This window comes from Glandiceps talaboti, chromosome 1 (assembly GCF_964340395.1).
Source record: "Glandiceps talaboti chromosome 1, keGlaTala1.1, whole genome shotgun sequence".
Lineage (NCBI taxonomy): Eukaryota > Metazoa > Hemichordata > Enteropneusta > Spengelidae > Glandiceps > Glandiceps talaboti.
In genome coordinates, this window is record NC_135549.1 from 20838039 (window position 1) to 20850347 (window position 12309).

The window sequence follows — 12309 nt, forward strand, 5'->3', positions numbered from 1 at the left end:
CTCTCTCTCTCTCTCTCTCTCTTCTGTTAAAACCTACTTCTTCCTTTAGGGAAACGTTTTCTTGTATGCCTCCGTGAGGTTGAGGCGTTTATTTTCACGAGTTGGTCGAGATATTTCAGGTTTCTTGGGTTGTGCCGTAGTCTAGAGACGCTGGCTTGGCGAATGTGTCTGTACTCAAGTTTATATAGTGTAATGTGTATGTTCTGCCATACACAAGGTCAATCGAACAGCTTGGTGTGACGGAGAGGGTTTTTCACGCTTATCGAAGGCTTGCTAACGCTACCAGCTTTCGTAGGCAATCTATTCTAGTGTTTTATTAGGTGTTAAATATCAGAGTTTTTCGTGTACTTTCCACGAGTTCGTCACACTATTTTTTTCTCTTTAACATAATAATGACGGTTCTAGGGCACCCGAAAAAAATGCCCCCGGAGAAAGGCCTCAGGTGGGATAATTACATACTAGGGCAGGGTCGAAAGTGGTCCTGTTTATGAGTTAATAACTGTTTATTTAGAAATCAAATCCCATGTTTATCGCACTTCGTTTTTTCTAAAATTTCATTTCATTATCAATATTTCAGTCTTTATCAGCATGTTTGAAATGAAAGTGTATGTGTATTAAATTTGTAGGCGTGATTGGGGGCATTTATCCTACGGGTTGTTTGTCTGGGGGCGTAGTGTCCTGTTACCAATAATCACAACATCATAGTCCTTTCATCTTACACAAATATCAATTTCTTGATAACTTTCATATATACTGACTGCAACCAATGTTGGAATAGTTGTTTCAACATTCTGATGACAACACGTGAAGTCTATCCTCGATACTCTGTCTGCATACTGACTAGGTGCGTGACTAACGACGTCCAAGTGAAATCCCAATCTATCCAGATATGGTGTGATTCGTTTCTGACGTAATATCAAACCATGAATACGTGTTTAAACAATCAACATTTGAAATTACATGTGAATTTGGAACTTAGTGTTTTAGGTGTTGATATCGAGTTTCGAACTTTCGTTTTTTGAAACGCAATCAAAATCAAACCATAAACAACGTTTCACGTTTCAACGTTTTACTGGAAAGTTAGGGACACCTTTTACTCGTACTATCTACAGTTTCTATGAAGTTTGCAGGTTGTTTACTAAAATGATATCAAAGCGAAGATCAAAGGAAAGCAAAGACAACAAGTAACAGATAGCGTTGGAATATGAACATATCCTTTTGGACGTCCTAAATGTACAAATAAATTGTAAATTTGTAATCAGATGTTTGGGGTGGGACCTCGTTTCTGGCGCATATTGCATGAGTAACTGACACCAGCCATCCATCCCATACAGTGACGGTTGTTTGTACATGTACTATTATACAAGAATTGTTTTTAGGTAGTGAGTTATCGTCGGCATTATTTTTTCAATCAAATGTATTTATTGTGATGTCATACCGACGATGTTATACAGTTTGAATATATTTGTGTTGTTACCTAGACGGGGATGGGGAGGGGCCGGCTGCGTAACTAGACTGTGTAAAATAAAATAAGATGACTGCTGAGACTTCCAAATCCAAACGGTAAACCCAAACTCTAGACATTCCACACACCCAAAAACTTACAGAGCTCGAAACCCTTGATCTTAATACTTAAGACGGCACTTCGCACAAAACCCCTACCCCTTTCCAGCACATTTTGGGTGAATCGACGTAACATAGTCATTACTATACGTTTGTGTTAAACCTCAGACCACTATGAACACAAGGTTGCCGAACTTAGAATATTATTAAACCAGTATTCTGACATGATAGTTTATTATACCCTATGTGTGAATTCCTCGTACTCAAAGTGGGGCTATCGATTTGTTGTGCCACGTCATGCCCGATTATCGACGGGATATTAACGAAGACGTCCGGTTCGCTTCCCTGCGATGTCTCTTTGAGTCGAGCCTAGTGGCACAAATGTTACAATAATGTAACGATAAAAAGTGCACAGTTGAGAAAAGTGAAACATGGTTCATGTTTTGATTTTCGATGAGTCTCAAAAAATGGATGTTCAAAAATCGATATCAACATCCAAAAATCAACTTCGAAATTACTTGTATTTCTAAATGTCGATTCATGGTTTGATGAAAACGAATCATATCATCTCTGGATAGATAGGATTTTACTTGGACGTCGTTAGTTACGCACCCGACTATCTTTCAATCTCAAACTATTGGAAGTCTCAGATTGATACACCATAAATACATTTGCGAAGTGTCTGGGCTACATAATTTTAATCATTCAAGGACATAAAATTGATATTACATATAGTGGACATAAATGAGTTACAAATTACTGTCGTGTTCTGCAACATTTTCTGCTGAAGACATTTTTATTTTTCATGAACATCAACTGGCATTTGTAAAGTGATTATTTCTCCCTCAAGCATACTAAGTGCATTGTTACAATTTATAGATGGGGTACCAATCTTTCTAAAATTCTTGCATACAACAATTGAGCTTCTGCATGACTCCTCCAAATTCTGTACTTGTGTGTACACATGAAACATGTGTCACTAACACGTGACTTGTGGGGATTCCACTTCTGTACGTCTGGGAAATCGCTTCTGACAGAGAAATCGTTTCTGTTGCGGAAATGTCTGACATCACAGAAATTGCTTTGAAACTCTTATCATTGAGAGAGCTGAAATTGCTTTGAACTCGGTCATTGAGAGCGCGGAAATTGCTTTGAACGCCCAGTCATTGAGAGCAGTGAAATTGCTTTGAACGCCCAGTCATTGAGAGCGGTGAAATTGCTTTGAACGCCCAGTCATTGAGAGCGCGGACATTGCTTTGAACGCTCAGTCATTGAGAGCGCGGAAATTGCTTTGAACGCCCAGTCATTGAGAGCGGTGAAATTGCTTTGAACGCCCAGTCATTGAGAGCGCGGAAATTGCTTTGAACGCTCAGTCATTGAGAGCGCGGAAATTGCTTTGAACTCTGTCATTGAGAGCGCGGAAATTGCTTTGAACGCCCAATCATTGAGAGCGCGGAAATGTCCTTCTCGTCCACCGTAACTACTAGATCAAATGCATTACGTGAATTTACCATTCACCACTGCATGCTCTCAGGGGTTGCGTGAGCGTGGTTTACACACGGAATGTTTTAGGCAGCGTTCAAGAATAAACGAATCTGTAGGTGTATACCAAGTATAACAGTTCTCATCAGCATAGAATTTTATCAAACACCATTACAACCGTGTCTCTGTCAAGTTGAAAGTTAAAGCTGTCATTCATGTTATGGAATTTAGTTACTGCAGCAGTGCTGTACCGAGAGTGTACTGTACTCCGACTCCGAGAAGAACCGAAAGAGCCTGGGCCGGAGATCAGATTTCCAGAGAGTGATTACCATGGGAAATTGAAAGTACAGAAAGATAACATTAAATCGCTATACAGAATATTGTTGCATATAAATGTTTTGTTGTGACATTTTGGAAGTACAACCTGTGTATACGATGAACGGAAGAATGACGTGTACAGTGTACATGTATTTCGTGTACATTTTATAAACATGTACGTATAGTAGTGTGGATTCAAATTTGGAAAAGACGCACTGATTTTGGCGAGAACACGTCCCACAGGACTGCGACCTCGGAGGCCCCCGGCCCGGGAAGGTGTCGGAGTCAGGCTGTCACAGTTTCATTCAAAACTTAGTAGCCCAATTGGGCTACCACTCACATAATTTGGTAGCCCAGAGACAAACATTGGTAGTCTGTGGACGCGGGACTACCGTGAATTTCGAGCCCTGGACTTAGATATGATGAAAGCATATTTTATCTGGCTTTTCATTCTTACCTCAGCAGGTATTTCAGACCTTGAGTGCACAGAAACGACAAATGGTTTACTGTTGTTATGGAAACCATCACTGCAAATAAAAAACGAAAATAAGTGTCAATCAATATCTTTTCAATTTTAGGTAAAATTACCGCACATACGATATTCTGTGGAGTTCTTGGAATGTATGGGTATGACCTTTAACCTTTAACCATAGACAATGTTATAGTGTAAAGTTAACCCATTACACAGGGCAGGAAATGTTATCACTTCAACAGGAGTTATCTGTAATGTTGGGCTAATGCTGTTTGTAACTGCTGCCCACTGTATAGAATTATAGTGTTTTTATAAAACAACATCTGCACTCTGAAGCTACCACCTAGAACCAAACATATTGCCACCATCTAATGTTTAGCATACTATGATGAAGATATTTAGTTTATGTCTACCCCCCTCCTCCCCATCATCGCCCTTGCACATACTGCACAGTATGCTCACCTTGAACTCATATCAAAAAGTCTCCCTCTACCTCCCCCTAAACGAATGTTCACAAGTGCGACTTTGACACGTAAACAATGGTGAAAATTGTAGTGGTCACATCACTATGACAGATGCAATGGAACTTGAAAACATACTAAAAACCCATTAAAATTAAAATAACGGAATCCCAGCACTGCACATTTTAGCAATACATTTTAATTATCTTATCAACACCTTAATAATAAATACAGAACCGTATATTGTTGAAGGTATGAAAGTTTCCGCCAAAATTGGCAAGAAGTATGAAAATGAAGTTATAAGAGATCGCATTGACGCCAGACTCCCTCAGCCCCTAAACAAATGAAATTCATTTATTGAGCTTGTGTGACATCATGTGATCATCCCTATGCATTGGTAACTATAACGCTCCACCCCCACCCCCACAACCATCACCCCCTCCCCTCAACCATTAAAAAGTTATGCTCACCTTAATATGATTAAAAAGAATTAATACACAAAATATGTAAAAATATAGATTTATAATCTGTACTATGTATTGATAAGTTTACTCCCTCACCCCTTTCAACCATCATCTAAGTATATTTAGCAGTCATGCTCACCTTAAACTGATACTCCCGAATATACAAAATAATGCTCTTAGTATAAGATAACAAGCTATATGTATAGTCTCTTGTATAATCTGTATTTAAAGTCTTAGTAACTGAAGGCCAGGTTTTAACATGATTTTACCTGCAAACATTCACATACATTACATAATTTACAAATAGGACTGTCATTCAAAAGACTGCACGCTATCTATAAAATTAACATTCTATAGTCCTGTCCATACTAAGTATCATTTTTACCTTATTTCCATCTGAAACCATGAACCTTACCCTCTGAGTGTTCAACACAATGTCTAATATGTTCCCAAGTATGCAACATCAATCCACAATCCTACTATTTGTACACTATATGGTAAAAGTTCAAACTTTCACCTTATTTCCTTCTGAAACAATGCATTCACCAATACAAGGTTTCTTAATTATTCAACAGAAAGTCTGATATTCCCAACTATGAAACAACAATCCATAATCCTACTGTTTGTACACCACATATGGTACTAAAAGTTAAAACTTTCAAGTTATTTCCCTCTGAAACCATGCATTCACCTGTGCCATAATCCTATACTATCTGGACTAAGTATTGATAATTAACTATTGGCCTATGTTTTCACCTGAATATCCCAACAAATATTCCCCTAATGATGACTGCTATTATTCAACATATTCAGTGTTTTTTGTTCAGGGTGGTACACAGATAAAATCTACTGGGTTCCCAGTAATTTCACTGGGGTTCCCAAACAAAATTATGGTAGATTGTATGGGAAACTATGCAACTACTTTTTCTTTTTCCCCCTTTCTGTTACCAGGGTTCCCCTAGTTCCTATACAGAATCATTAGAATTTATATCTCATGGTTTAGTAGTCTAGTTCCAATATGGTATAGTTATGATTTACGCATCCAGACTACATACAACCTTAGCAAAAACACTGATATTGTCAGTGCTCCCTATAAAATCAACATTCTTTAAGCTGTATTGTTGATAAACTTTTCATCTTGATATGTCCCTCTGAGACCACATTCACCTACTAGTACTAGTAGGCCTCTGAGTTAGTGAGTATTCACAGAACGACAACGTTCTAAGTTTAAGGCAACAATCCATAATCCTACAATCTGTACACTACATATATTAAAGTATATATAAAAAAGAAATTTTCACTTGATTTTACCAGCAACCATACACCTACAGACAGCTACAGTTGTACATGTATTATTCAACATATTGTAAATGTTGTACATCATTCTGTAATATAATCCCTCATCACTGTACTAAATATAGGCACAGCTTTCTTCAAATTTTCCACTGCAACCATAAATTATGACATAATCTTAATATTTTACAGATTTGTTTCAGTTGTCTCCTGGCATTTAGTTAAAAATCCCTTAACCCACAGTAATATGATTAATTCCACAAGTCTTTCAGCTGTGCTATAAATTATTATATCTAACTATACTTAAAGTTGTAAATGTCGCTATGGTACGATATTTCTGTCTTAACTTAAATCATCCCTGTATCCATCCATCAGGAATTCATAGGATTCCAGACGTCATCAGTGTTTTGTCTAAAATCCCATATCTAGTCTTTGTAAATGTATGGATTCAAGGATTTACTTCATCCGAATTTTCCTTACAGGCCCACATCAGATTAGGATTCGAATTAAGGTGTGAAAAATAGTTGTCAGGCAGAACTATGGATAAAGTTTGTACCTGAACAAAAGAATGTAATCCTCATGATTTCACTGATAAGATAACACTAAATTAACACAAAAAACCTTGAAACTGAAACCTGGGCCTTTAAGCCATCACCTACAGAAATATTATAACTATGCACCAATTTGCGATTGCTATACAATGTGCATGTGCAGTGCAATCAAATATTGATCTTTGACCTGATTTCCCCTATACCTGATAACAGATTTCAGATGTCCCTACAGGTATTTAATAATTAAAATCGTCACCTACAATACAGCACTGTACAGATTTTAAGGCCCTTTCACCTGAACTTTCCCTTTCATTATAACTATACAGTACATCAATTTGCAACTGTTCCTTTAGTATATACTATGATACGCGGTATAGAACCTGATGATTAATCACAACCTAAAGTCAAAAGTATTCACCAGATTGCAAGTGTCTCTAACATATCACTTCCAATGGTAATGTACTAAAAAGGTCTTTCACCTGAATTTCCCTATACTAACCACCTACATGGTAGCTATGCACCAATTTGCTGCACCTAAACTAGGATATTGCTCCGTTACCTGATTGCATCTTAATCACAACCTACCATTCACAACTAATATTGGTAAGAAAGATCTTTCACCTGAATTTCCCTATTAAGTCCACCCAGTACATGGTTAACTATGCACAACTTAGCTGCCCCTGTAGTACACTATGATATTGCTCTGTTACCTGATTTCATCTAAATAGTCTTAATCACAACCAAGTATTCACCAGGTTGGACATGCACCTCAGTGCTAAAATGTTAAAATCACAACTCTACAGTTTAATACTGTAAAATATTATTAGAATATTAGGTCTTTCACCTGATTTTTCTTTACACTATGCCATCTAACTATATCTAGGCACTAATTTCAATCTGCCCCAGGTAGTATTATACAATGTAGTACTATATTGGCCCTTTACTTGGTTTCACCTTCATCAGCCTAGTACATGGAATTCCAAATGCCCTTCTGTGTTAATGTCCCCAACTATATGTAAAGGTGCTATGCGATTCAAATATTGGGTCTTTCACCTGATTTTTCTCTACACTATTCCAACTAATTTCAACTTGCCCCTGGTAGTATACTAGGATATCACTCCATAACCTGAGTTTACCTTTCATCATCATCAACCTAGTATTCACTAGACACTGTACATATCCCCTGGCATAATAAAAAGTTGCAGACCTATCTATCTTAATGCAATTATCAACCAGGTCTCTAAAGGTGCAAGTTGCAAGAATCATTTTTATTGCTTTTCTATATCTTCAGTCAGGTCTTATGATTAGCAGGGTTTTTATCCAATTTTCCCTTGCAACTATACAACAATTTGTAAAGTCCTATGTACAACGTAAGTTACACTCTTCCTAAAATTTACAACCCATGAAAAAAATGGGTGTATTTCGCTTGAATGAAGTGAGTGGTTTCCCTTATAAAATATCTATGAACTTTAATTTGAATCTGTCCTGATATGGTAAATAATTGTGTTATTTCACTTTGACAATACCTGACCTTGGTCTAAATCAAATATCCTGAACAAGAATTCATTGAGTTACATTTCTGTTCCTCTAGCTTCAATTTCCTGTCTATATAAAGTGGTCTGTTGACAACAAATCTACATCCTGCTGTGAGGCTGATGAAGTTACAGGTAAACGATTAAGTAGTAATAAATGAATAGTTTCCTATTACAATACACTTGTACTACTCCTATCATATCCTTTACAAGAGGTATCCAAGGTACCCACAAATGTCATCAGTGCAAGAATACCATGAGAGTCAAAAGGAGTCAGCAATTCTTAGAAGAAGGATATATCTTGAAGGTTTTAATTTATTTGTGAATGACTGTATATGATGAAATGAATTCATCTTTTTTTTTTTGAAAGTAAGCCATTTGAAATCTCTGCAGAATCTCTTTCATCACCATTTGTTTGGAAATAACAAAGGAAGCAGGTGCAGTCTTGGCTAGAGTAGTCTGGTGTCATTTCTTTTCTGTATTATATATAGAATTCTTGTAACATCATTATCCAAAATTGAAAGTGGCATGCACGCATGCAAGAACATGAGTTTCTTCCAGTCATACATCTCACATATTGCACAATAACATTTAAAAAGAAATGTCAGTTTATGTTAAAAGCCAATTTTGCATCATTAAGCCTTGTAGAGTGATTTTATCACCATGTTACTTCATAATCATACGCAACTATGGGAAAGTGACTAACCATAACTGAAAGGAGAGATGCTAAGAGCTTTTGAGACTGCATTCATTAAAGGCACTATTCAGAGAAACTGGGTTCCTCTGTCACTTTACCAGGGTTTGCCACCGAAATCTTGGTATAAACTTTGCCAGTTTTACCAGCTTTGCCCCTTCTATTCCTGGGGTTCCCAACCTTCAACAAAAACACTGACCAATTTCAGGTCCAAAAAGTAACTCCTATAAAAGTGACAACACATGTCATTGTGCCTGTGGCTCATTGTTTAAATACAACAGAGAGAGTATGTATAACTATGTATTTCTTTAGAGTGAAGTGAGTGTTCATGATGACTCAGAATATGCTCATTTTAATACTATAATGACATGCTGGCACTTCCCTTTACCTTGTAAATAGTGTGTGTGTTTCTGTGAGTGTCTCTGTATGTATATACATGTAACTATGTGTGTCTGTGTGCATGTGCATGTGAATGTATATGTTTGTTTTAATACATGGCAGCATGAGTGAAATGAATGTGTACACATGCCATACAAAATAGTAAACGTGCATGAAGACTTACTAAAATACAGCAAGTGGTTATTTTGATAATTTGGCGATTGGCATACAAAAATAGAACCACAATTGATGACCAAAACATCGAATTGGATATGCTAATAGCTAACTATAACAGTCGACATACAAGTACTACATGATATGGGGTCCTGATGGGCGAATGGTTACAGTGGCCAGCTTTGAATCTGCAGGCTGTAGGTTCGAGCCCCATCGCTGCTGCTTGTTTCTGAATTGCTAAAGTCCTTAGGCAAGATCTGACCTACGATTGTCAACCCAGCTGTATAATTGGGAACCTGGTAGGATAGAGGTTGCAATGTGAATGCTTTAATCCTATGCGCATATAGAGGCTGCAATGGAGTGTATGCTTCCTGGGGAGTTAAGGGAGTAAAGGGCAGTTGTGCCACTATAGGTCCTTGCCAGAGGTAATAATTGTAAGCGCTATATAAAAACCAACATTATTAATTATGTATTATTGTGTACTGATAGTAGTCTGGATATGTGACTGTGCTCACCTGACAAATTTAAACTCTCCTTCAAGGTTGAAGTGAATCTTATATTTTCCCTGAGGCTGTAGGTCTCCACTCTTGTATCCTCCTATTGCTGACTGAATTTTGACTCCATCATATACAACCTAGCAAAAAATTGTATACAAATCAATATTATACCTCACAACAGCAATCAAATAACATGAACACAATGCTGAGAAATTCTGAATATCTACTATCTAGTCTTCCTGTATTAAGTCATTGAGGCCACAGTTTGATAACAGTCATGATGTTGGTAATCGAGCCTTCGGTTTACTATTAAACATAGGTGCAAACTAAAACTATTGTTCTCTAATGTGGTTGAGTACACAAGTGGGTAAAAGAGGTTCTTCTGTTGCATGATTCTAATTACTATGTGTGATAGACCAAGTCTGTGTTTGTAACTCAGTACTTAGCAAAAAAGTTTAAAAAATGTGTGAAAAGTTTGTTATTGTATGTACAATATTAAACAAATATTTTACACATATATTATGCTTTTGCAATGTACTGAGTTACAAACACAGACTTGGTCTATGTTGTTTCACATTGGTTTTTCAAGTAGGAAGCCATGATAAAATTGTTTCATAAATTAAAAATCCAAAATAAATACTCCAATCTTTATCCATTTGGCCACTTTAAGAGCAAACTTCCTTGGCCAATGAAACAGCAAGTGTCAAAATTAGAAAATACTTTCTTTTTACCTGTCTGACATTATGTCCATTACCTCCAGGTTCATTCCAGATAAACAGAACACACTGAAATGAGGGAAAAAACCCATTAACTTCTTTTTTAATTCTCATATTAAATGTCCAAGCATCAGTGACATATCTCAAATATTTGAAATTAAAAAAAACAAACTATAAAGGTCAAATTTATGTTTGTTATGATCATCTATGTTTGTATATAACTCATTGTCAATTATATTTTTAAAATGCTCTATTCAGAGTCAAGATGAGTTCCTTATCTATCACAAATAAAAATCATGTATTACCGTACTCATTAAAATACAAACAGTATAATAGAATTTAGACATTTGTGTCAAGCACAGATTTATATGTATCATTCAAAATCTACGCATGAAGTAGTGAAAGTTTCAAACCCTCATTGCACATTATAGAAATGTATGTATTCAGCACTTCACAACCAGCTGTGATCATTTCATCATTTACTTTATTGAGTCCTGTTAGTACAAGATCTTCACAACTCAATGAAGTATGGTCAGACATACTGTGCAAAACACTCAGCAATCTTCAATATGCCATCTGAGCTACCCAGTTTGCCACAGATGCAAGTAATTTCTTGTGACATACAAAAATTTACATTTTTGCAAGCAAGCGGACTGAGGTTTTACAGTAATGCAAAATTTGGTGTTCTCCTATCCCTTTAAAGCTGCACTAGCTGCAATGGAATGGTTTTTTTTTTATTTGTTTTAAAAAATGATTTTGTAGATATAAAGACTGTAACATGTACATCCTGAACAATATTGAATCACCTATGGGTAAATGTATTTGTATCGCTGCACGCGTAGTACCATGATGGTGAATTAAATCCATTCATAGATTTTTGGGTCCACACCCAAAAATATTAAAGCTCCCCAAAGAATCATGATTTAAATTTATTACCATACTACTTATAGACCTTGAATCAACATGTACAATGTCGATGTCCAGTAATATTGGTACTAGGTATTTAGCAATTTTCAGTGCATATACATGCATGTATTGTTGGTTGACTAGTTACAGCTCATGCAGGCTTAATACTAGTACAGTAACTCATACATGTAACACAACACATTTTCTATCATATTGACTCACAGTCCCAACAAATATGTTGTCTTTTATTAGCACATTGATAGTGGCCTATGTACACTGATGTTCTCATGTAAACAAGACACTTCGTATGAGTTTCATCAGATTTATGATAAGCATTTGACATCTAGCCTGGATCCTAGACTTGCACTACTACCTTGATAGGTTTGTTTTAGTCAAGTCTCATAACCTTCAAATGTTTTATTCAAATGAAGAATGAAAAAAGCTCAGAGACTTGAGCAAATCTACCTGGATCTATGCTCTTATGCTCTTCTGCCCTCTAGTATAATACATGTAAATGAAAGCATGTGATATGTCCTGCAGTAAGGCTTCAGTTTTGAACTATCTATGACAGACATGTTGCAATAAAGTATTCACCAAGAAATGACAGTTAAACTTGTTAAAGGCATTTTTCCATCAAAATGGGGAAATAATGCAAAACATCGTTCATTGTACAATGTATAAGATGGAATGCTTCTAAACATATCAAAGATTGTAGAATAGAAATAGCTACTTGATTCCATTTCATGATATGTATAATGAAATAAAGATACAATGTACCTATTTGGAATCTGTGAATTAAGCAAGTATG

At 36.3% G+C, this 12309-nt stretch overlaps 1 protein-coding gene across 1 annotated transcript in view; it reads right to left on the reverse strand.

Annotated features, from left to right (window-relative positions):
* Positions 1-12309, reverse strand: part of LOC144434231 (uncharacterized) — a 111622-nt gene that overhangs the window by 73770 nt on the left and 25543 nt on the right. Inside the window, exons 4-6 of the mRNA XM_078122688.1 lie at positions 10611-10664; positions 9898-10016; positions 3821-3890 (exon numbers count right to left, since the gene is read on the reverse strand). Of these exons, the coding sequence (XP_077978814.1) occupies positions 3821-3890; positions 9898-10016; positions 10611-10664 (243 nt within the window). The remainder of the gene's footprint in view (positions 1-3820; positions 3891-9897; positions 10017-10610; positions 10665-12309) is intronic.